At 41.1% G+C, this 26,925-nt stretch overlaps 1 protein-coding gene and 1 pseudogene across 1 annotated transcript in view; one reads left to right on the top strand and one right to left on the bottom strand.

Moving 5' to 3' along the window:
• Positions 1 to 10,111: 10,111 nt before the first annotated feature.
• On the top strand, positions 10,112 to 12,623 carry LOC137180815 (piggyBac transposable element-derived protein 4-like; annotated as a pseudogene).
• Positions 12,624 to 16,090: 3,467 nt separating this feature from the next.
• cntn3b (contactin 3b) overlaps positions 16,091 to 26,925 on the bottom strand; it is a 55,215-nt gene continuing 44,380 nt past the window's right edge. The window contains exons 15-23 of the mRNA XM_067588310.1: positions 26,129 to 26,287; positions 25,853 to 26,002; positions 23,963 to 24,033; positions 23,333 to 23,567; positions 22,813 to 22,922; positions 21,334 to 21,520; positions 20,516 to 20,628; positions 20,250 to 20,415; positions 16,091 to 19,710 (exon numbers count right to left, since the gene is read on the bottom strand). Of these exons, the coding sequence (XP_067444411.1) occupies positions 19,619 to 19,710; positions 20,250 to 20,415; positions 20,516 to 20,628; positions 21,334 to 21,520; positions 22,813 to 22,922; positions 23,333 to 23,567; positions 23,963 to 24,033; positions 25,853 to 26,002; positions 26,129 to 26,287 (1,283 nt within the window). The 3' untranslated portion in view covers positions 16,091 to 19,618. The remainder of the gene's footprint in view (positions 19,711 to 20,249; positions 20,416 to 20,515; positions 20,629 to 21,333; positions 21,521 to 22,812; positions 22,923 to 23,332; positions 23,568 to 23,962; positions 24,034 to 25,852; positions 26,003 to 26,128; positions 26,288 to 26,925) is intronic.

Here is a 26,925-nt window from a genome sequence, read left to right on the forward strand (position 1 = left end):
CAATAAAGTACACTGAAAAGAGAGGGTATATAAAGGCCATACAGTAACTACTTTAAAAACAATTCATCAGAAATATCACAAATGTCAAAACATACATCTTAAATATAAACATTACATCAGATCAGAATCATATGTTCAAAAATATACCAACATAAGATAGAAAAAAACAAACCTTATGTTCTCATCCAGAAAAGGCGTCTTAACATCCTTTTATAAAATATTAACTAGATGAAACAACATAAGTAAATTGACACACCTGTTAAATTGACAATTTTTTACATTTTCAAATGTGTGTCAGGATCTAGAAATGTAAAAATATAAATCCATCATGAAGCCACTGACAGTTTTTATACTTTAAAGAAAATATTTAATCTCATATTCTTGATTCAGACCTCTAGGTGTAAGAGTCTGAAGAGTGAAAATATAAAAACTCTCTCTTTGAAGAAGAAAGAGGCTATTCAAATCGCCTCCTCTTCTCCTCTTCTCTCCTCTCTTTTAACATGTTTAGTGCCAATGTATCTGAGAGAGGCTACTGGGTGAATTGCCTCTCTGAAATGCACTGCCACCGGTGGTCCTGGGTTCAAATGCAGCTGCTGTGTTCTGCTATCCTAGCTTTTGGAGCTAGTTGCACCAGTTAGACGTACACCCGGTTGTAAGACAAGGCTGGATGTAAAATGTGCCTTAAGCCCTACGTAGAATTAACATCTGTTGCACTGTCTAGGCTAAGTGCCACATCTGAGGCTAAATCTTACACCTAGTCAAAGGTAGGTGTAAATGAAGTCTCCAATGTTTCCAAGGTGACAATAAAAACGTTGATACAATGGCGCATCCAATATACAGGTTATATGATTAGCAGGCTTTCAGATGTGAAAGAGTACTGAGAGACAGTACCAATCCACTGGATGTATACGGAGATAGAGAACTTATTGAGAAATTTTGTTTCAGCAGGATTGAATTATTTGAATTAATTGACAAGTTATCACCACAGTTGCAACATGTAACGGATAGGAACAGAGCGCTGTTGCTAGCACTGTAGGTGCCAGGGATGTGCAGAGGATGTTAGAGGTCCCTGCGAATAATTAAATAGATATATACCTGGAATGACTACTTCTGCAGCCCTATTAAAGGGATATTAAAATGTATGTATTTAAAACAAACCCTTGACTGAGGTTTGTGCAATCACTGCTACATGACAGTTAATTAATGAAACATGCAAAGCCGACACATTAGTTAAATATAACTGACATATCAAATCATAATATTGAGGCTCGGAAGACATCATGCATTTAAGCCACAATTCGAAAAAGCAACACATAAGCTTTAGATAAGGTGTATTAAACACTGCTTTATAAAAGATTTTAACAGTTAACATTCCTTCATCCCTTCCTTCCCTTCCTCCAAAAATACTGAAGACAGTGCTTGAACTTAAATATTTGCTTGAATATATAATGACATTTAGTAAACAGTTAACATTCAACATTCACTCAAATGTAGTTGCATTCTCTGTCCTTATACACGTTTACCTGTTCCAAACATGACAAAATACGAAGACAGGAAATATGTATGCTTACTGTACATATAATTGTACATTAGGTGTTACTTTAATGTCTGACAATCACAATTGAATGAAACTCAGATTAATTTAGTTGACACTAAACACACCTTATTGGCTGCTTGTTACAGAAGGGACCAAAACGTCTGTAATTTCGTCGTTTTTTTAAGTGCATCATATCGTTGTTATGTTGAAGCTTGTGGGAGATAAAGATGCAAACCTTTTTCAGAGCTTTATAATTAGCTTAAACAACTTGGAGAAACGTGTTAATTGACAGTATCCATACCTGCTTTGCATGTGAGATCAGTCCTGCCAAACGTCAGTTTAACGCTACTGAGTTCCGTCAACTACAGTCACTTTACCTTGCAGTAAGCTATCAACACTAAGATATACTAATATAAATTCTCTGTCAGCTACACTCAGAAACAAGATGAGGTACTGTGTATATTGTTGTGACACGCTGGATGTGGCAGGAATAACAGGAATTTATTTATTTATCAAAAAAAAAACACCCCAGAAAAGAGGCGCTTTCTCTCTAGGAGGCCAAACATGTAAGTGTTCAAGCCCCCTTTGAGGTCTGTCAATGCATGTGCCTAGCAGGTGCTAATTTCTCTTTGATTTTATGCCAGTGGATCTTTCCAAAATATAGTCGCTGACATGGTGAATGTAAGAAGAAGTACAGCATGCCTGGTGATACAATGAGTTTCTCTGGCCCTTCGAGATCAGGCTCACCAATATGTTCATCTACCCACCCAGCAGGAGGCCACAAACAACAGGGGGAGATTTCGCAGAGACTCCGGCATACCCGGTATTTTTGACTGTATTGATGGTACTCATGTGCGTATTCAGGCACCATCTAATTATAAGTACCTTTTTGTAAACAGGAAAGGCTGTCGCTCAGTTAATGTTCAGGTCGTGTGCGATGCAGACATGAAATTAATTAATGTGGTGGCACGGTGGTGTGGATCTGCCCATGTCTTATGACCCAGCTCAAGTGGTCACAACAAAAGGGAGACACACCATGTCAAAGTTTAACAAAATATATTTTATTAAGCCAAAATAAACCAAATTAAGGAGTTAACTAAATGTTTAATGTTGGGGTGTGGAAATCAGGAATATCAGTGGTGTATGTGATGCATGAGTGGAGAGTTTGTGTGTGTAGGTGTTGTAAGATGCATGAAAGTAAAATTAATAACTGAATAAAAATAACATAACCAAAACCAAGGGGTGCCTGAAGAAAAGAGAGATGCAGCTGCATCCAAGCTTAAGTAAGCTGTGAACACTGTCAGGCGTCGATGACACCAGGGGTCATCACCCTCGTACCTGACACCAGGGATCATCACCCTTGTACCTGACACCAGGGATCATCACCCTCGTACCTGACACCAGGGGTCATCACCCTCGTACCTGACACCAGGGGTCATCACCCTCGTACCTGACACCAAGGATCATCACCCCCGTACCTGACACCAGGGGTCATCACCCTTGTACCTGAGGAGCAAATTAAGAGAACAGATGTGGCAACAGCAATCCAAAAAGCAGGATAAAATGGCAAACTATATCAAAACCCAAACAAATTACAAAACAAGACAGAAACAATTTACAAAAAAACAAACTCTCACTCAGTCCACTGGGACCGACTACCCAACCCCAGCTGGAACAAAGAGTTTGGCCAGCAACCGGAGGAATTGAGGCTTCAGCAGCTGGTGTCAGATCCCACCCTGTAGAGCTAAATGAGAGTTGTTTAGCCTACCACTTGTGACAGGAACATCAGGAACATTACCATCCCCTTCACCGTCCAAACTCTCATCAGGAACATCAAGATCTGAAAGCACAGAAACAATCACAAGTGTGGGAGTAACATTTACTTCTAGAGCTACAGAATTGCTTGCATCACTAGGGCTAGACTGCTGATACTCAGTTTGATGATCATACAGGTTTTTCAAACTAGCCTGTGCACCTTCTAAATTTTTCCATGCAACTCCACAGTCAAACGACTGGCTAACGACTGGACTGGGACAGCTTGACTTGATTTCCCTGTGAGCTGGCATGTATTGCACATCTTAATGTAAGCAGAAACATCACGCTTTAACCAAGGCCAAAAGAAATAGCACACAAGTTTTCTTTATCCCAAAATGTCCACAACCGTCATACACAGTTTGCAACACCACATCACAGAAGTTACTTGGCACAACAACCTGAAAACTCACTTAACACTTCCTCACCCGCAAATCCTCCTGGACAAAGTATCCATGTGCCACATCACTTACTTTTTCTATGTGTCATCCCACAAATCAGACAGAGATGAATCAGCTCTTTTGCTCTTCACCCATTCCTCCCTCAAAACTGATGGAGGAAGATTAGGCAGAGAAACCACATGTTCTGTAGGCACCATACCTTTACTACTGCCCGAAATAGGCAGGTCTGGATCAGACATGTCACAGCTTTGTGTGCACATCACAGTGCAGGCTGAGCAAACACCTGGATCAGGCGGGTCTGGAGCAGACAGATTAGGGACCTGTGCACATGTCATGGCACAGGCTGAAAAAACCCCTGGAACACTCTGACCACTCTCATCCGGCTCCCCAGATGCTAGTGATTTGGAAATAATCACAGGAGACTGCCAAGACAGCACTACCATCCAGGAACAGTGCTCTGTACCAGTCCACAATCCGGCACAATATAATGGCGCAGCACAGTAATTAAGCCCAGCTCCATACCCTTCATCAGTACAATATTCCCCTTTTTTGTAGCGGGTGAAAAAGGCAGCACCAACTCCGCAATAAATTAGTGTTTAGCACCAGCGTCACACAACAGCTTACTCAGTACACGCTCCTCACTACCAACCAAGGACACAACAGCATTGCCAACGAACGGCTCGAAACCAGAACCAGTTTTGGGAATCAGGCCAAAACCAGAACCAGTACCTAAATCCACACATAACGGCTTCTGCTCCAAAACTGTAGAGCATAGCAAAGCTGGAGCCTATGACGGTGAATGGTGCAAAGGCAAATAACAAGGAGGTGACGGTGGCTGACGCTTAGCTTTCGACTTCAACAAAGGACACTTTTACTTACAATGACCCTCCCCATGGTAGTAATTACACAATCTGGCACCCTCAGGCCACCCTTTAAATGCAGGCTTACGCAAGGAACCAGGTGAAAACTAAGCACCACCATGGGAGTTACTGCAGCTATCATTCGCATTTTTCCAATCACCCCAGGAGTGTGTCCTGAAAAACTACCCTTGCGCGTCAACACAAAATCATCAGCTAATTCAGCTGCATAAAGTGTGGTGGAGGACTTCTGCTCATTTACATAAGTAGCAATGTGCTGTTGGATTTTTAAACTGTTAAACTTTAACACAATCAGCTCACAAAGATTGTCAAAAGTATCAACTTTAGCGACTGAGAACAGTGAAAATGGGAAGCCAAATCATGGACAAGCTCCACATTTGTTTGCTCATCACCCTTTACCCAATTCCTGAATTTCTCATGATAGCCTTCAGGGACCAACTCGTATGCTTTAAATACAGCTAATTTTACCTTATCACAATCCAAATCATCCTCAGCACAAATAGCTGAATAAACCTACTGAGCTCTCCCAGTGAGTACGCTGTCTGAATCTGGCCAATTTTTGTGCATTTGCAACACTTTCAAAGAGAGTGAAAAAAGTTTTAGGGTCTAACTCACCAAACGCAGTTTAGCAATAACATCAACGCTGCCTGATGCAAAACTAATGGAAGCAGAATCCTCTGTACTAGACTGCCCTGGAGGAAATGTGCCTTCTCAGATTAGCTGCAATTTGGACTGCTCTAACTCCAATTTCATTTTCTCAGTGTTTTGCCATATTTTCTCCAACTCAAGCTGCTTTTCCACCTCAAGTTGCTTCTCTTCCCTGTTCATTTATCTCTGTAACTTCTCTTGCTCAAACTTCTGCTGCTCAAAAGTCAAACCAGCTGTCTGCACAACTGCTGGCACAGACACTGGCACGGGTGCTAGCTCCACCGCAACCAGACAAAACTCACTCTTTCGCAACACACCTCATTCAAACAAAGACAACAAAACTACTTTTCTAACCTCATCTTTACAACTTTTCTCTGCAACAACAAAGATATAATGGTCAGCTATTTGCACTAACTGCTCTTTTTTACAGATATTTACAAATGCCACCGTACGCACATCAAAAAACTGACAAGATGGCATAATTACAAATTACCAATACAGACAGTAACTGTGTTCACTGCCAGACATGCACTTGGGCAAATGACAACCCTCAACAGAGATTTCCCCCCTAATTGCCTAACCAAAACTTGCTAAAAACTCACCCCCAGTCATGCGGCTTGTAGTGGGTATTTACGCACCAAAAACCAGCGGACTTGTAAGGTGACCTGCAAGCAGGCAACCCTACAAAATCCTGCTCCCAAGACAGCTGTCTGAAAACAGCTGACACTAACCAAGTCACAACACTACAAAAGAAACAAGCGCACGCAACCCAAAGGGGAAATGCCACTACAGCCTAATGAGGAAATCAACAGTAACACTTACCCTCTGAGTGGCACACAACAATCCGACACCAGGTCAGAAACCAATGCTTCCTGCAAAAAAACACAATGTATCTCCCAAAAACCAGAACAAAACCAAAGACCCAAAACAGTCCCGGTGACAAACACACAACACAAAACCAGCATGCAGCTGGACCAAATCACCTCATCAGCTGTGCAATCACATCATGCGCCCAACTGCTACCTGAGGCACAAAACAAACTTCTAAACTAACCCTAATGGACAATCCCTGATTTGTTATGACCTGGCTCAAGTGGCCACAACAAAAGGGAGACACACCATGTCAGAGTTTAAGAAAAGATGTTTTATTCAATCAAAATAAACCAAATTAAAGAGTTAACTAAATGTTTAAAGTATGGGTTGTGGAAATTAGTGACATCAGTGGTGTATGTGATGCATGAATGGAGTGTGTGCGTGCGTGTAAGTGTTGTAAGATGTATAAAAGCAAAACAAATAAGTAAAATAACATAATCAAAACCAAGGAGTGCCTGAAGAGAGCAGAGATGCAGCAACAGCTGCAACAGCTGAGTGGCAGAGGAGAGAGAGAGCTATGCTGCATCCAAGCTTAAGTAAGCTGGGAACACCCTCAGGTATTCCCAGTTGCTCCAACGATCACTTGTAAAAGCAGACAGACAGGTGAAGCGCATAGCAAACATGAGATGACACCAGGGGTCATCACCATGACGCACACATCTTGAGGGAGAGCGCACTGGCAAGAGTGTGTGAGAAGGGCTGGCTTTCTGGCATAATACTTGGAGACAGTGCTGCACAACATTTGCATAGCCAAGAGAGTGCCTCTCCCAGTGGATGATCTGGGACCACTGGAGACAATGGTAGAACCATAGACTGTAAAAAATCATGGACATAGCCACCGTGAAGTTACCCATTGGTTTGTGGACTCCTGTTTTGAAGCCTTGAGTTTGCATTTTGACCTTCGCCATCTTGGATTTTTCAAGCCAGAACTCACCATATTTGGACGAGAAGGTGGAGGTGACCCTACTGCTAGCTGCTAGCTTGGTTAGCATAGTGCATTTACAGTCTATGGTTAACTGTGATAATGCTAATGCTAATTTTTGCTTGCAAAAAACAGCCTTAAAACCATAAAAATGTGCTTACCATATAAAACTGAACATCCAACTCCTTAGAGTGTCTTTCAGTACAACGAAACACTGAATAAGACTTTTTTAGGCATCCAAAATGTTACAATCAACTTTCATGAACTGAAAACACACTGAAATAGCAACGGCTACATCTATATCTGTGAATCCGGGGTCACGCCATGGTTACATTACCTAATAAACGTTGCCGTGGTAGCAACTTGCCTGTGATGGCACCCACCTGTCACTCACCTGTAATTATGCATAACTTTAAGCTTTAATAAAATTTAAATGGGCAAGTTATATAAAAAATCACCCCCTGTACAGTTGGCATGAATAGGGAAATTGGCTAAAGAGACCAAAACCGTTTTTTGTACCATGCTGTAAACATGTTTATTTCTGCTGTAAAATTAAAGGCATTTTAACATGGAGGTCTATGGGGATTGACTCACTTTTGGAGCCAGCCTCAAGTGGCCATTCGAGGAACTGCAGTTTTTGGGACTTCTGCGTTTTCTTCATTTTTCAGCTCTGGAGGTTGCCACTTAGGGTGGCACACTTAGGGAACAAGCTGCAGAGGAGGATGTGATGGCTCGTCTCATCAGAAGCAATATCAGCTGATCAGCCTATAAAAGAACGTAGCTAAATCTGGCATTTGTCTTTTCCCTCAAACAACCCATGCTCCAAATGAAGAGATAGCAACTTGCCTATGTCTCTGTGAAAAAATACATGTTAACAGCTTGTAAATATATTTTTTATTGATTAAATTGTATATGTTGAGAAATAAAATAAGATTGCTGATTGCTTGATTTAGATGTATGTATTTATTCAGAGATTTATATTTATTTAGATGTGTGGGATGTATACGATTATTTAGATGTCCATAAACACACTGTCTTTCTCGACTGTGTAGCTGGCCCTTCGCTCTAATAGCTCGATTTCTAAGGCAAGTTTCTGTTTCTTGAGCTCAAGCGTCTCCTTTTCCTCCCGTAACTTCTCTGTCTCCATCTCCACTCTTACAATTTCTTTCTCCAGTAACACAGATTGAAGGTCCGGATCTTCTGCCCTTTGAGCAGGTGCTGTTGCCTTGTTTTCCAGAGCTGTCCATGGTGCTGACGTCGGGTTGGGATCCTCTGCAAGAGATACAGCTTCATTAAAATAAAACTTGCTCCATAAATAAAGCGTACTCCATACACCCAGTGGAAACAGGTTTATTACTATTACTATTTTCAAGAGGCCATGTCATTTTCATGATTGGTGTCTGATGAACTTGCATTTCATGTGGAAAAAAAATTTGAGGCCTCTCCAGCTTCAACTTGCTTTTCTTCCATTAGGCCTATATAGCTGGCACTAGTGTCACAGCTTCTTAGCCCGTTGAAAGCTGGCGAGTCACCTCCAAACATATCCATGATGATAGTAGGGTGAGGTTTTAGGAAGGGGTCCCCTACCCATTGGGGGGTTTTTGAGCAGGCTAGAGTCTCTCCTGGCTGCCTGAACAAGGTCTTTCCATTTTTTCTTCACTGTGTCAGCTGTCCTACTTACTAATCCACCCTCTGCTTCATTGACTGCCACTGTCATCATCTGCCAGACGTCTTGTTTTTTCTTATTAGTTACAGCATTGTTTTGTTGTTTGCATACTAAAATATGCATATACTTCCTGTATAGTTCAATAATATTTCCCGTTTCACAATCAATGAGTAATTTCATTTTCGTTTCTTCAGCTCAGCAGTCATTTTTTTAATCTATTCTTTGGCACCAGTAAATGTAAGTTTGAAACCAAACCATAGCAACATGAATGTTGTGGCAACTATCACTGTGGTAGAATGTGTCAGTGTGGACGTGTCTATACTGGGCGTAGTTGCGCTTAGTTTTAGTTTTGGATGGTGCACCAAGTGTAAATATTTATCACAAGGCTGGACGTAGCTAAGTCAAGTGTAGGCCTTACATCCAACTTTTTTACATCCAGCTGGTGAAACCGGCCTAACCCTAACCCTAACCCTTTGTCTTTTTCCTACATATAGTAGATTACATTTCTTGTGAAACAAGATATAGCACCTCTTACTTTCATTGTTGGTGTACTTATATCTAAAATTTCACTGGGTGCATGAACCACACCCATGATTCCCTGGTGGAGGAACAAGGAGAGTTGTATTCTTCACAGGGATAAGATCAGATTTTACCAGCATATGTCTCATGTTAGGGGGACATTTACCTACTACTTTTGGTGGATTTTTGAATTCATTTTTAAGTAGTGGATCAGAGCTCAGAATGTGCCAGTGTGTGAATGTGTTCCTTTAGATTTGCAGCATGTTTCATAGATTGATCTCCAGCATTTTATAGGCATTATTGCCAGATGTCCCAAGCTTAGTCCCATTACCATCACCACCCCCACCAATACACCCCCTCACACACTCTCCCAGTCCATAAGGATTCTTATTTCTTTTCTTTTTAAAATCAGAAATCACCTCCCAGCTTCTTTGTGGACAACATGCACACACACACACACAGACACTTTTGTTTCAGCACCAAGAATGTTTCTGCTCTGTAGTGTGTGAAACTACACACACACACACAGTCAAGGTTGCAACATTGTTATATTTCAAGCACCAAGAACTTGTCTGCTCCCACATATTCCCGCACACTTTACCCTCTGTAGTGTGTGAAAAATGTCTTGCGGGAACCTGTACAACATTATTTTAAGACATTCTAAACATTCTATATTTTCCTACACTCTATCCCAGCTGCAAATTGGGGGCAGGACACAACAAATACATAGCTTTGTGCGTGTGGCTCCTTATCACAATTGATCAATATGGCAAAAAGACTCTGCTCAGAGGGCCTTGGGAAATGATTTTAGAAGAGAGAAGCTTTGCAAGAGAGTCGGACAGTGAGTTTGAAGAAGATGATGAGATTGACCCTCAGCCAGCCCCAGGACCAGCCCGTCAGCAGCCGGCCCCAGGACCAGCCCATCAGCAGCTGGCCCCAGGACCAGCCCGTCAGCAGCCTGCAGGAGGAGAAATATAGATGTCAAATCGGTGAAATTCAATGGTCTTCTTGCCCAAAGAATGAGCCACCACGCATAGCTGCCAATGTGATAAGGATGCAACCAGGGCCGACGCAGATGGCGGTTACTCATGTGCAGGACATAAAATCTTCTTTTGAACTTTTCATCCCAGACACCATCCAGAAAATCATACTGGGCTGCACTAATTTGGAGGGAAAACATGTTTTTGGAGAGAGGTGGAAGGAGATCGACCAAATCCATTTACATGCATACTTTGGGGTTCTTATCCTTGCTGGTGTTTTCAGATCCAATGGAGAATCCACAGAATCCCTGTGGGATGCTGAAACTGGCAGAGAACTTTTCCGTGCAACAATGTCTCTGGAAAACTTCCATATTATTTCCAGGATTATCTGCTCGAATAACTGAGACACTAGACAAGCTCAGCAGCAGAGAGACAAGCTAGCTGCCATCAGGTCAGTGTGGGGCAAGTGGGTGGACTGCCTTCCCCTGTTTTACAACCCTGGGCCCAATGTTGCTGTTGATGAGCAGCTTATGTCATTTATGGGCTACTGCCCCTTCAGGCAGTATATACTGTCTTAACTCGCAAAATATGGAATCAAGATCTGTGCTGCCTGTGATCATATGTGTTGAACTTGCAAGTGTGTAAGGGGAAGCCAGCTGGGGGAGCTCCTGAAAAGAACCAAGGGATGCAAGCTGTCCTGGACATGACACATGGACTCTGTGGCCACAACATCACAGGTGATAACTTTTTTACTTCACACAAGCTGGGACAGGAGCTCCTAAAGAGGAAGCTGATGATGATAGGAACAGTACAAAAAACAAGCCAGAACTCCCACCTCCGCTGTTGACTACACTGAACAGGCCGTCAATTCATCCAAGTTTGTGTTCACGGCCGACACATCCCTGATGTACTACGAGGCAAAGAAAGGCAAAAATATGGTATCCATGAGTACACTGCATGGTGGCCAGGAGCAGCAAGAACCCAAAATAATAATGGATTACAATGCCACAAAAGGAGGGGTGGACAGTTTGGACAAGATGGTGACTGACCACAGCTGCAAAAGAAGCACTGCCACTTTTGATATTTTGATATTTTTCAACATCTTGGACATCTTAGTGTACAATGCTTGGGTCATCTGGAAGGCTCCACCACTCCACCACCACCTGTCCCCTCTCAGCCCTTTGCCCACTCTCAAAATTATGCAGTGGTTGGAGTTAGGCTCAGACCAGGGGGTGAAGTTACACTTTAAGTGTTCATGTCAACGATTGACATACTCATACAACTGCAGTAAACTGTCAACATGACCATAATAAACCATGAAAATGTCATCCACATAGCACTACAATAGTTTGATGTGGTTATGGAAGGGATTTTCAGAGGGAAGACATAATCATTTTCAGAACAGGCTTTATGTAAGGAACTGAAGTTAAGAGACATTTTGCTGCCCATAGCAGTCCTTTTGCATTGCCTGTATAAAGAAGACACTTTTTCAACTATAGACATTTTTATAAAGAACAATCTCAGCCAATTTTCTTATACAGTGATTGATTCGTTGTGAGCATGTTAGCAAGTTTTCTGCCCACAGCATAAAGAACAGACTCTTCAGTCTTGTAACAATGATAAGACACTTTTGTTTTGACACTTAAAGCATAACTGAGCTGCACAATCACACGGAAATACCACAGGTGAGTTCTCTTTTTTACCATTGTTAGGTGTGCTGAATAGTCACTGAGATACTGAGCATGGATCACTCATTTTTACATAGCTGCTGATGTGAAACTAACAAAATAGAAGACAATCTATGCAAACTCAGACTCTGCTGATGAGGTCATAGCACATCATGTAATATGTAACCATCCTGAGGATTTTGTGTTATCTGGATGTTACAGAGAGTGGGAGCTGGAATTGAGCAAGAATTAATCTAAAATGTAATTTTTGCAGGGGAGATGACATTTTGTCATGTCATAAAAAAGCAGGAGCCCATTCAAAAAATATATTGCATCTGTGCCTAATGTGATGCTCCTGGATGTATCCAACAGTTCAGTAACAGTAAATTCTAAAGACTAAATTCTAAATACTTCTGTCACCGGGGGTGAAAATAGCACCGGAAAGGTCACAGTATGACTTTCAGGAGCTTTTAAAACAGAAATTCAAAATCAGGACCACTCAAGCCGAATGTATACAGATGATTTGCCTTTTGAACAATAGCAAACATTAATACTAGAGGTCCATATTGAACTAAATAATTATATGCTATTTGAGATGATGATTTTCTTTTCTTCACTTGTGCCCATATTAAAGAGTGCCTCTAAAAGCTTTGCTCCGTCGGTGCCTCCACACTTTCCAGAGTGATGGATGGAGCTCGCCTCTGATCCCCCCTTCTCATATTGTTCTCCAGCCACACAGGGCACATACCAGCTCATTAATAAACCTCCATGATTAATTTCCAAACCTCCCTCCTGTGTCCCTTCTTTTGTCGTCTTTAAAAAAAGGCACCCTCCTAATTAGTGAACACTGATGGAGCATCTACAGTATAATGCCACGGACAAAGCTAAGGAGCACTGCTGCTGTTGAAAAGAAATCCATGAATTGTCACTATGGCAGAACCATTCATGGTTTGTAGCTTATAATGCAAGTCTGGTGGATGTAGCCTGAGAATATATATACTTTATCTCAGGGTTTTAGATTTTTATGGCCATTTGACTTAACAATCAAATATTCTGTGATGCCTTTAAGTTGTTGAAAATAAATATATATAATTAGTGTTTTCCAGTCAAATCTGTAGTTCACACTGGACACTGTGATGAAGTTGACATTTTCTCCCTTAATTAGTAAAATGCTCAGTGTCACTCACCTACTTAATTATGTGACATTTGGTGCATTGTGATAAGAAGGAGTTGGTCCCAAAACAGAGGTTGCATGCAAATATGCATGAATTTCCAAGAGTGTGATGAACAGACACCAGCACACAGAAAGATTTTAATCATTGTTCACTCTTGATGGTATTCCCATTCAACAGTAGTGTACAATTGCCAAATATAGCAGCTAATTTCATTTCTGCTTTCTTGAGGGTTGTACCACTGTTACTGCTACTCTCACTATCACTACTGCTACTGATTGTGTTAGCCTACTACTACAATAACCATTAACAGATGTGAATGCACTGAACTTACTGAATGGATATTTTCTCATCACTATAATTTGAACTAATTATGACTTTTACTCCATTAAATCCAAAGATAAATACTCAGCATTGGCTACATTTCTAATGGAATAATTCAACATTTTGCAGCAAACACTAATTTGCTTTCTTGCTGAGAGTTAGATGAGAAGATCGAAACCACTCTCATATGAGAGTGTGGTATCATTCCTCTCATCTAGCTCTGGACAAAAAAGTGAAAGTGTTTTCCCAAAATGTTGAACTATTTTGTTTAAAATAGTTTCTTCCAAGTTTTGAAGTTTTGAACATGTTCTTAAAATCCTGCATTAACATTATATCCCTCCCCTTTGGAACAAATGTATATTTACGACTTGAACTTCTAGCAAATAGCAGGAGGAGTGATGGACCTCTCAGATTGTGTCAACACATAGCTTTGGTATTTTACACCAGCTGCAACATTCTGTCTTGATGTTTTGAATAAAATCAAAATCAATTACATGGGAGCAAATTCAGACTCTTGTGATTTTCTGTGAAAAGTAAAACATTTCTGAGGGAAATAAACTGTTGAGATAGCATAAAAATTAAAATCCATTTCATTTTGTCTCTGAAATGCAATTTGTAATCAATTTCAATAGCACGCCAGTCGTTCTGTGTGAAAAGATCAGAAGACTTTAATTATAAAACACTGATAAACACATGTAAAAGGAATAAATAAAAAGCATAAAATGACCTGAAGTTATTCATAAAGCTCTCAACTGTAATAAGCCTCCTATGAAAAAATAAAACATTCAATGAAATAAGGAACATTTACTTTAACAAGTTCAACTCTGTAATTTCAGATTTCAAAGAGCTTAATGACCTCTCAAAATTAGAAATACTCGAAGGAGAAAGAGACAGGTCATATCTTGTTGCTGAATATGTATCAACATGCCACAACCTGAGGGACAGAGAATGACCTAGACACACACACACACACACACACACACATGTGCATAGTATATACTGTATATATATAATTAACATATATCAATCTTAATTTTGTGTTAATGTTCATATTATTGTCATTTTGTACTGTCCAAATATTTGGAAAAATTGTATTTTGATGCTTTAGCAACATTGTTCTTTAAACAATAAAGCCCATTGAATTGAATTGAATTGAATTGAATTGAATTGAATTGAATTGAATTGAATTGAACTAAACTGAAAATTGAATAATTGTGCTGTGCAGCAGCAATTCTGCTGCTATGTTTTGCAAAAAAGCTAAGTGAACTTTTACTTTGAAATCCTGTTAGATGACTATTTTGTGAAACTTATGAAAATATCATTTACAGCCCTTCTGTTGTGCTTATCACCATACTTTAAAAAGAATTTCTCCAAAGTAAAAGAAGCATCACTTTTAAACTTTTTAGAATAGACCATAAGAGCATGAACAGTGGTGTTTTAAAGAAAAGCTTTCATATATTTCTCATTACAACAGGACATTCAGTGGTGATCATTTGCATGCATAATAGATTGCATCTCTTCACAGGTACTGTAAAAACCAAACAAGGAGGTCAACAAGGGGTGAAAGCAAATAAGCAACCTTTTCTGACACATGAGCACAAGTTCACATCACATGGCTTGTGTATTACTTAGAGATGACCTCTGGTCAGAAATAAAGAAGCATTTATTCCTCATAGATACTGTGCCTGTGTGGGGCTAATGATGGGTAAAATGCACAGCAGAGAAGGCAGTGCAAGGCTGTGCTTTGATGAATCGGGTGATTATATTCTGAAACACTCCTTTGCTCTACAAACTGCTGTGGCATAAAGTAATCCAGCTTGGATCTCATTGACTAAAAAGGCCTGCTTGCCATTGATATGTGAATCCCACAAGCAGAGGAGCTTTCTGTCGTTCCTGCCTTGGATTATGGAAGGAGGCACCTTTAGTTCAATCAGGCATTGCTGTGGTGTCACCATTTACCATTTAGTTTATTCATCTCATTTACACATCAAATTTCAATGTATGTCTGTAATGCACTGGCAATTAATGGTTTTATTAATTATTCAACAGCAGGGTGTATAGATCTATAGTTCCTCTAGTACTTAAAATGTAGTATGTAGCATTTAGAAGGTTTAATATTATTGATAACATTTCTACCCAGAACCACAACCACTGTGAGGGTTTTCACCTGTAGAAATCCCAGTATGTTTGCATGCATTAATTGGTCAATTTCTATGCATAATTGGATGCTTAATGGTCAAGAGCTCCTGCAGAGAGAACTATATCTCAATTTGTCCTTAAGGAATCCCTCAATTGTCATTACATTTGGTATATGTGCACTTTTTGAGCAAATTTGGTCTTGAGTTTGCCTCAGTTCATCCATTCTAGGGTCTTACAAATTTCTCATCAAAATTTAGATTCCGAACAAGCTATATTTGATTTGTTTTATATATGTTAAGAGTTGTGTTTCATGGAAATGTATCTCATGCAATTTAGCATATCTTTGGCATATTGTGATATATATTGATATACAGTAGGAAAATAAAAGCCCCTGGGGATCTAGGCCCCGGGGTTGTTGTCCGCTTTGTTATCAAGCCTTATAGTCCCACTTCAGATCAAAAAATAAGGATGAGGAAATACTTCATATCTTCAGTGGAAGAGGACTGGTTGTGTGTCAGTGAGTTTGGCAGAAGCAAGTAAACAGACTGCTGGCTGGAATAAACATTTTTATTAAGTTATAGTTTTAGAAAAATCCAACACAAATTCACAAACAATGACTAACATGCACAATTTTAGTATACAAGACAAAACAGTTACTTTTCAATATGAAAATGCAACTCTACATGTCAGTATCTCACAGAGATCATTGATTAATACACCAGTATTAAGGTCGGAGAACACACTATATAAAAGCAATAAGGTTGTCTTGGATGGCCATGTTTAAAAAATATATGCAAGCTATTTACACTGCACCAGTTACACTCCTTTCTAGCAACAACAACCACAGAAACCAATCCAATCAAATCAACCTTGTGGATATAAATAGATATGTTGTTGTTTTGTCATCAGTATTTCAACCACTCTAGCGGTTGGCTTCCATCACTTCTTTCATTTTTATTTAGATTGTACTTTGTAGTATGTGTGCAGAAGGCTTGAAATATGTATGCAGAAGGTCGGAAACAGTGGTTTTGATTTCTTATGTGAGCGTGAGCAGAGGTAAGAAACATTAGGCTGAACTACAACTATGTAAATAATAGAGAAGCTCAGAGAAACTGCCACACATTAAAGCACTGTAAATTAATAACCTATGAGCTGGCCATTTGGCGATGAGGTTACCTTATTTGGATATTAACATAAATATTATTACACCACTTGGATCAAGTATTTGCACACACAAGCTGCTTTAGGGCCCAGTCACACCAGAGAGTGGCATAGCAAGATTCATCTGTATGTCCTCATGAAATAGGCGGTGCTAGGGGCTTGGTGACATTAGGAATACTTGCAGGGCTTACCGGTGAACTACTGTAGTTGTCGAGCTAATGGCTAACACGCTAGCCAGCTGAGAGCACGCAAGCACTAGTTAGTCCCAATAGCTTTTCAAATTTCTTTATATTTTCTTTGTAGTGTGCCATTTGTTCCCCTGGCATAACATATAGATCTACTGAAACTCCCTCAAAGGTAAGCAATGTCACATTGGTTTGCTATTAATCAATGGCACAAATTTGCATATCTAAGTTCACCAAAATTGAATTTAAGAGATTGAACAAACATAACAGATTTGCTTCACCCTGCAAGTGAATCCCCTAATCTCAGCAGTACCTTTAAAATGAACTGATTTCAGCATGAAAGCTAGCCGTTTAAAATGCTGGTGTGACTGGGCTTTTATGCTTTTGGAAAGAAAGATACAGTACCACTAACAATGGAGCACAACAGCCCAACAATGGTTGTGTTCGACGTAACTCAAAAGAATCAACCAGCCAGTCAATTTCAGGTCACTGCTCCATTTCAAAGTCACTATCTACCACTAAACTACAAAATACTTTAAAAATCTGAAAAATTGAGCAAATACAATGAGATTTCTGGCAAAACCAAACCAAAACACACAAAAAATAATGCCTTTGAAGTCGTCTGATAGGGAGAGAAGTAGCAGACATCTGAAACATCATTGACTGTAACACAATAGAACGAGTGCAATAAGAACGTGGCCATCAGTCAATCAAGCAGCTGAATTATGACAGCTGTAATAATGGGGCAGGAAAATCAATATCCCATTGATTGGTCTGCAGCAGTCTAATCAACAAGCGCAGGGCTTTATGTAACCAGTCAAGGAACAGATAGGACAGCCTGATTATGTCGGCCATTTGGACTTTTTACGAGGCCTCTGGGGTCTGCACACCTGTTCAGATGGCTAAGTGAGGACATCCAGTCACCTTGCATCAATTCCTTGTGCTTTCATTCGACTTTGGAGAGGGGGGGGGGGAGTGCAAAATACAGACGACAACAGCCTCCGAGCTAATGACCGTACACAGCCCCATGTTCGGCAAAGGCACAGTAATGTGTAGCAGTTCAGTTGACTGTATCCTTCCACATCCACATGAACATTGTCAGGACCCCAGTAATCACACCTCGGCTCTTACTTGGGTGGTTTTTGACAGACTCATCCACATGATAAAAGGGCGTGAAAAGTAGCTCCCTCAGCAGAGTAGCAATGTTCTTTTGTTACTGTTCAGTCTGGTATGTGTCCCATAGACGGTGATAGGGTAGGAGGGTGAAATGACAGCCGTGCCTTTCGCTCCATTTCCAGTCAGGGCTCTTTCACCGTGGTATTGGCATCAATTATTCTGATGCCTTAATAGCACATAAATTATGCCATGAATGGAGTCATACATTTATTATACCACAGACCATAAATACTGGGACCAAAATTTCCACCTTATATCTCAATCCATTGTGGCTTTCCTAAAGCTTCCAACCCTTTTTGTCCTAGGTGCTCCGGTGTACTTATCTCAATAAAAATTTAATCAACATACCCTTTCCAATAATGGGCTTCCACTACATTCTGCCACCGAGTTTCCTGTCCTTCGTTGCTAATTTCTTCAGAAAGAAAAGCAAACAACACTTCCTCTGCAACATGAATCTTTCTGAGCTATTTGAAAAGGAGAGGAAAAAAATCAGAGAGTGAGCTCTTGTGAAGGCACTGTTATCCTGTAGTCCATTGTGCACTGGGCCAGCTGGTCATCTAGGGTGTAGATGGTACATGTTCTGTAATATGATATACGTATCTAGAACAGAGGTTGTCTAAATGTAGAGGAGGAACAGTACACATGGGATCTGCTTGACATAGTAACACCACACATCTCTGTTCTCTGCAATCCCGGCTTTTTCGCTAGACTGAGAATGCAGACTGTGATGGGCATTTATTATTTAGAGGAGCATGAGATAGAGAACAAAATGCCAAGATCTATCAGGGTATTGTAGAGAGAGCCTTTAGCTCAGGAGCTTGTGGCTCTCGAACAGACCTAATATTATTTCAGTATGTAGAGATAAGTCGGTTTGAGACACAGTTGATCAATTTGCTATGCATCCTTTATACTGTATGTTTGACAAAGCCTGGTAAAACTTCAAAGCATGCAACGGATGTCTCTTTTGGGAAAACCTGCAAAAAATGATATAAGTGCTGATAATAGTTAGTAAATTGACTTAGTTTAACCTCTACAATTCCTTTTCAAGACAATAAAATATGAATGCAACCAATGATTACAGGCTAATCTTTATGTTGAGACGTTGACCTTGAGATGATACGTTTTTCTGAGTACACTTTTTTGCAAAACATTTTTAAATAGTTCTAAAGAAACCATAAAGCAAGCAGCCTCTGTCAACTACTTTGGTATGGACTGTATGTGTAAAAATGGATTTTAAGGCATTAGTATCTCCAAAAGATACTAAAAATATAAGTCTTGTAGACATCATAACTTCTAAAATGAAACCTAGAGCACGCTGGCACTTATGACGCTGGAAGAAATACCAAAAGATATCATGCAGGCAAATCATCACGTCTCTATCTGATGGTCCATTAAAGTTAGTGGTGTGGTCCCTTAAGAGTTTGGCGCAGTCCAGGCCTTTCCAGTCTCTCCCAGTCCTGCCACTGAAGCCTGGGCTTTCTGCCAGTCCAGTGAAGGGTTAACATAGGACAGGCTGACTGAAGGGACGGGTGGGAGGAAGGGCGCTCCGTAGGCTCTGATCACCAGACGGAGCAGAGCAGCGCACTGGTGATGACTGCAGAGAGGTACAATGAGCTGGGACAGCTCGCTCCTGAGCCCCGCGCTCCCATGCCTGCAACCAAAAGCAGCAGAGCAGCTCATGAGGAACCAGAAACACCCCTCTGATCAAAAGCAAGAAACCTGCACTCTGCTGTACTATCCTCTAAATTTCTGACAAGTCGTTATAAATCAAAAGCCAACTGTGATTTCTTTTCCATATCTATATTATTCCCTGCTTTCAACAGGAGAGGCTATTTAAGTATCCTGAGAAGATAAAGTTCATATCACATCAAAGAGGAGAGCGGCAAACTGGGCCGCCTCACAGTTTTGCACAGCAGTGGTATGGGAGCACAGGACTGCTTTATATGCTGCAGCGCTGTGCAGCCAGTCAACAAGGAATAATAACCCAATGGCAGAGATGGATGACACCGCGCACGCATTTCTAAAAAGGTCGCTTTTCTTGCACTAGAAATAAGTCTATTACACATGGTTGGAAAGGGATGCAATCAAGCAAAATTAAAAATTCTCTCTGAATTATTGAATCCTCACTTAAGCTTTATCAGTGGTCAAAAAGGAAATGGTATGAGGAAGGAAAGACAACAGTAAACTCACTTAATTTGTGGATGTGGATGGGTTCACTGCCCACACCTTCGCCCCCTTCACTCATGGCCTTGATCTGAATGAGATAGTTGTCATTGGAGGAAAGGCTAAGTTCCACAGTGGTTTTGTTGGTCAAGATAGTGTTGATGTCATTGTAACGATGTCTCTTCAGCAGCACCTGAGGCAGGGGAGGGTGACGCAAAAAAATGAGCTAATGCAAAGAGTGTCATCCTTGATACTGTAGATAAATCAGAGCTCCACAGTGAATCGGGACCTACCAAATATCCAGTGACCTTTGACTCTGTCTCCATGGCTACTACAGGGTCCCAGTGCAGCGTGAGGGTGGAGCCAATCATGGTCCATTGTATGTTGAGTGGAGCCCGATCTGGTGCTAGAAAAAAGATCCAGAAGTAAAGATTGTGACTGTGATACTGTGATTGTCTTTCTAAAGGAATGCACATAAATAGAACACTTCCCAGATCCAAGATTTGACAAGAAAAATCATCCTATCAGTCTGAATAATACATTGAGGCTGCAGCAATGCACCCTCATTTATTGAGACAGAGTGGATTCTCGCTATATTCCAAAATAAAATTCTAGCATCAGTGCTGGATGGTCACTTGTAGCTAATCTCTTGCCACAAGAAATGAAAAAGAGATACAGCCAGAGGAAGCTGAATTCTTTGATTCTTTTGGTGCTATGAAACAAAATGAAGCTGGTGTCTATTTTCTTTACTCATATTTCTGTATGTCTAAAGGCTGAAATACTCAAATTTCAAGAATCTACTGTAGCTTGTGCAGCAGTTGTCTAGTTTAGCTTTAACATCACTTTTAACATCCCTTTTAAACACCTACTTTTTCCTCAGCAGCTACATTTTACCCAACCCACTGTCCTTTTTTTCTCCATATTTTTTTTCCCAAGGTAAATAGAAAGCTTTCTTGTCAGACTGAATTTTATTAGCGCAACCAACAAAGCTGAAGAATGCTGCGCCCATCATGTTGAGGACAAAACAACGTCATCTGAGCAGCCTGACATGGTTCATGAACGAGTGCCATTTAGAAATTATTTCAACGTCCCCCTTGGGGGACGGACTCACGTGGTTTCTTTGTGGTGGTGTTGATGGGCGCCGACTGCGGCCCGGGGCCAGCTGTATTGAAAGCTGCCACAGAGAGGTAGTATGCTGTGTTCGCTTTCAGCCCCGTGATGTTAACCAGTGTGTAGTTTCCAGATATGCGCACTTTGCCAACAGTGTCAGGCTTGGTGTCGTCTTCCCAGTACACAACCTGTTGGGGCGGGGTAAAAAAAGTCCCAATCACATGCACAAACAGTCAGATTTCAGTGGTGCATTTCACTGCATTATTGAAATTCATATTCCAGCATGAAATCTGAAATGCTGTTTGTATTACAGACAGGGAGGGAGGGAGCGGTAATGAATAATACATTTTTCTCTAGTGGAGTCTCAATTACTGATGCACATCCTCTCAGCCACCCTGGTCATATAAATAGAGCATTAGTGGGTCACACTGTATAACTGACCCAGGAAGAAAAAAAATCATCATTATTGTCTGTTTTCTTCATGAAAATAACTCTTTTGTCTGAGGAAACTGAATATTAAAAAGTGTATTTTGAAATGTTTTATCTAAATCACCACTTTCTACAGCAAGGAAAGGATACTTTACTCTGTAAAACAAGATGCAGAGTTTGCTTCCCTTCAGGCTATTAGCCTCAAATTAAGGGTGCAGGTGAAGCGATATTTGATAAAGCAAACAGAGTAATTTGCCGCTTGCTTTGAGTCATCTTCAATATTCATGCATCTGGTATTAAGTGACATAAGAGTTAAGTCAATAAATAATTAAAGTGAAATGTGAAGTCTGTCCTCGGGGATCTCTTGCTATTGCATCGTCCAAAATTATTGTATTTCAAATTTGTTAACAATTAAAGCTGTGTATGATTAGCACCAGAATTCAGTTTGCAGTAATGTAATCTTTTGAGCAGTAATAAGTGATTACATTAAACTGAAAGTGGATTGCATTTGCAATCCTAACACAGTCTAATTAAAGGCTGAGCGCCATACATGTGCAGATCCATATTGTTGGTGGCCTATTGAGATTCGCTGGCTTAAATCCACTTCAGGACTGCGTTTGGAGAAATGAGCTCTGTTCTAAAAGGACAATGTGGCCAGCGCTATGGCAACTGGAGAGCTTTGTGCCGAGGGCTCAAGGTGACAGATATTGAAAGAGCACCGGGGGGAGAGGAAAACAGCAAAGCCCTCTTTGCATTCTTGAAAGGATGAGGGATTTTAGTCTCCTCTTGTGGGTTTGCTGTTGGTGCACCAAAGTGCTGCGGTCATCTCATGATATTATTACTCTTAAAACAAAATCTCTGTAGAGATACACAAGAAGATAGAGTAGAAGTAAAAAAAAAAGAAAGAGAAAAAAACTAATTTCAAGAACAATAAAGAATGGTTACGCAGTGATAAACAAGCCACAGGGAAAAGCTCAATTATCATGTTATTTGGAAAAAGAAAAAAAAGAAAAAGAAAAAGAAAAAGATTTAGCAGTGAGTCATAACATACCTCATATCCAAGCACTCTTTCAGGGATGGCAGGGAGAGCTTCCCAGATCACTTCAATTTGCACTGCAGACACACTTCGAGCCCTAACCCTCTTAGGAGTCACACTGGGGACTGCAGAAATAGAGCGCTGGTGAGAATCCCTGAGACTCATCCAACACTATCACACACACACTAATAGCAATAAGAAGGAAGAACAGAATAGACCTGTAGTTTCACTGAAAAGCTATTTCCCCCGCTCTCTTTTAATGGGATCTGTGACTGACATAAGGGAAGACTATCTGCCCAGCAAATTCAATTAACAGGATACCTCCCTGACAGCACAGTGTGGTAAGTGTCAGCTAGGATTTCCTGTAATCTACCAGCACGATAACTAATATCAAGTTGACATTCCAAGCTTTAGAGGGGAGGGAAATAACAGCATTGAAAAAATTTTTTTCATCATAACTATTCAAGGTCATAGTTGTAAGGAGAGAGATTATAGCTTATTTGAGCGTCACTCTCTGCTGAAGTTTGTACCGTACCTTCCTCTGCTGAGAACACTGTGGCAATAGAGCTGAAAGGCCCCTCCCCTCGATTGTTGTATGCCCCCACTTTCACATCGAAAGGCGAGAAGGGAGGGATAGTGTCATTGCGGAAGACGTAACGTGCCACGCCAGGTGTGGAGATGACCGCTCGCGTCCACGTGACCATGCCCACGGGCCTGAAGGCGATGATGTAGCCGAAGCCCTCTCCGTTCTGCAGTTCCTCAGGCACAGGCTGGGAGCAAAACACAAAACTATAGTGATATTAAAATGCATACAGACAAAGAAACAGACAGGCCCTTCTCTGCGCTGTACCTCGACCAAGGGCTGCTGTGATTAGACACAGCCTCTTTTTTTTGCTGTTGCCACTCATAACATTCCAGAATCACCTTTTACCTTATCTTTTCCTCTTGCATGGCTATGTACTTGTGGCTTAAGTGCAAAAAGGAAGTGGAAGGAAGTGCTCTCTGTCCCTGCATTTGGAGGGAGAAATAGCACTCGGAGGCTGAGCCAGAGGAGAGGTGTCTCGCTCTAATGTGGGTCATAAAATTGCTCCGTTCAATTCTGCACAATTAAGCAAAACCATTACTCGGCGATGGAGGGAACAGTAAAATGTGACAGATGACTTACCTCCCATGTTATCACTAATTCAGACTTTGTGCCGCCTCCACCTCCGACATCAGTGGGAGCTGTATCAGGAACTGAGAGGCAAAGCCCAGAGGGGAGCAATTAGAACACAGTTTACAAAGCTCAACGGCAAGCCTCAACTGTACTTGTAGCCCCATGACAAGGCTGTCTGCTGCAGAGACTGTCTTCTATTTTACACACCACAAATCCCTCACTCTGTGCAAAAACAAACATTCCAGAGAAAAGTGAATTACCAATATTGCAGAAATGTCACCATGCATAAACAGCAGGCCAAGATCTGTAATATTTTGCAAAAGACATTCAATTCAACCCACTCCACTCCTATTCCCACTCAGCTGTTTGTGCACTGAGGTGTGATGGCAAAACTGATAGTGTAGGTGGAGGAGCACTCACGCATATCCTTATAGTATCTTTAAGTAAGTGGAGCATCACATTTAATGTGTCATATCAGCAAAGGGTTGAAGCAGCATTTATCTCTGACGTTGAGCTCCCGATGTATGGTTGTCTGTTTGGGCTGAATACCGGGAACTGAGATCCCGTTATTTCCTGGGAATTCTTGCCAAATCTGTTCCTGTATCACAGGAAAAATACCTGCAAGAAGCTGGGAATTGTAGTATGTGTGTCTGTGTGTTTGCATACTGATGTCTATGCACTAAAACAAAGATTAATGTCATTGATGTTAACAACTGCCGTAACTTTATTCCGACCTTGAAATGCCATTATTACGGTAATATAAGTGTTAAATACATCAGAGTCATTGCACGGTTGCTAATGCTCAAATTCCAGGCTCTGTCTCCTGCTCTAACACCGCCCTAACAAATGTGCCAAATTAAAGAAAGAGACAAAGCCAATGCTTGATTAAAAATTTAGCTATATAAGCTACCTCTTGTACACAGGTGTGCAAAAGCCACAATTCACTGACAGAGGTGTACACACACAGACCTTTCCAAAAATAAGGGCATGAATACCTTCATGTATGTTGAGTTTTGCTTCTCACTTTGCATTTGTACAATTTTGTGTGTATTACAGTTTAAAATTTGTCTTTCAGTGCTATTATGGCAGAGTCTGTAACGGTTTGGATAACCAATAATGTCACGTTTCACTGAATGTAAGTCTAGGTTTTGCAGAAACATCAATAGTAATGTTCTGTTTGTGCACTTTCCTTTGAATTTATTAATACCTGTAGCCATTACACAACAGCAGGATCAAACGATTATGAAAAAAATCAGAAAATAAGAATAAACATCCTTTATAATTACTTATCTGCAGTTCTGTGATTAAAATCAAATTGTCATGGCATACAAGCCCAGGAAGAGTGTGATATATTCAGGGTAAAGATGGCTGTATGCTTGTTGGACGGTTATAAATGCCCATTATACCCCCTTCCCTTGCACCTTTCCAACGGCGGATAAGAGGGGCCATTTCTGTAACTTTCTAAAACGGACAAGCTGACATTCACACCCACTTCATGCAGTGATTGGCCAGCTGTGCGGAGGTGAGAAAGGAGTCAGGGTTTCAACGTCTCCCGCTAGCTCTCCTTTTTCATTCTTGACATAGCTATTTATTTCACTTTTCATGTGAACAAATGAGTGCAATGCTATGACTGCCTTCCAGGAGAGACTGTCTGAAAATATGCGCTGTTATCCTCGTATTTAAACAATATTGCGTCTCTCCCATCCCCCTCCCCTCTCTGTAATGGTCGGCTTTTCAATCCGCCTTTGAGTGACTATGAACACATTTGATTTCCAACATGTACAAAACTTTGTAAGAACTAGCCCTGAGCGATCATAAATAAAGCTTAAGTAATCCATCACTGAAATACTATTGTCTATATGCATACGTGTGTGCAGTTAAGAGTTAAGTTTTACATACTGGCATCCTCTGTCCTGGTCTTGGCCGAGGCTGGACTGGGCTCTCCCAGACCCACGCTATTCCGTGCCACCACCCTGAACTCATACTCCACCCAGGCGTTCAGACCCACCACTGTGGCTGTGAGCATGTTACCGTTGACCACCTCAGGGACTGCAAGTTGGATATTAAATCTTTTGAAAATCAGGCTGGTGAACAACATGACAGAAATTGAATGATGAATAAATAAAAGGATCCACATTAATACTACAAGGGGATGTGTGGAGTGTTTGAAGCTACCTGTGTCAACAACCTGCCAGCCCACAGTAAAAGGCGTCCGGCCCTGGATGATGTAGCCTGTGATGGGACTGCCGTTGTCTCTTCCGGGAGTCCAAGAAAGCTGGGCTGTACTGTCTGTGATCTCCTCCACTGCCACTTTGTCCGGAGGACCTGGTGGACCTAAATCAATGAGACAATGAGCAAGGTGAGCTTCCCTCCCGCTCCAAGAAGCCTCCCCTCATCAAACTTATCAAGGCCATCACGCTCCCTTTAATTAAGGGCTACGTCCTTGGTGTGTGCATGCAGGGACTTTTCATTCACTATGTGGGCGATGTGCTGGGCTGCAAAGTGATTACTGAACACCAGCACTGGAAAGAGATACTGGAGGGGATCATTTATGAAAGGGGTAATGAGTGAGGAGGGAACACCAGGAAGAGGAATAAAAGTAGTCAGTACAGTGAGAGAAAGAGAGAGGAGTGTGTTTGTGACTGTTACACACTCGGGCGTTACGATGTTGCTGTTGTTTGCTCTACTGCTCCATTATTCAAATGTTTTCCATGATATTTTGCCGATGTGTAAATGAGCCAATTATAGTCATTTTCTGTGGTAAACATTGCTTTCTCAAAGCACCTGGGACAGCTATTGCAGTTTGTTAAGAGCATGAATACCAACGGGGGGCGACGCTTCCTATAGGCAACATAGGCGGCCACCTAAGGTGCCACCCAGAGGGAGGCGCCAAAATTGCACCCAGAAACAAAAGAGTGTAAATGTCCCCAACCTTAGTCCAAATACACTAAAATGCAAAGGCTTAATAATTT

Source organism: Thunnus thynnus, chromosome 4, assembly GCF_963924715.1.
Source record: "Thunnus thynnus chromosome 4, fThuThy2.1, whole genome shotgun sequence".
NCBI lineage: Eukaryota > Metazoa > Chordata > Actinopteri > Scombriformes > Scombridae > Thunnus > Thunnus thynnus.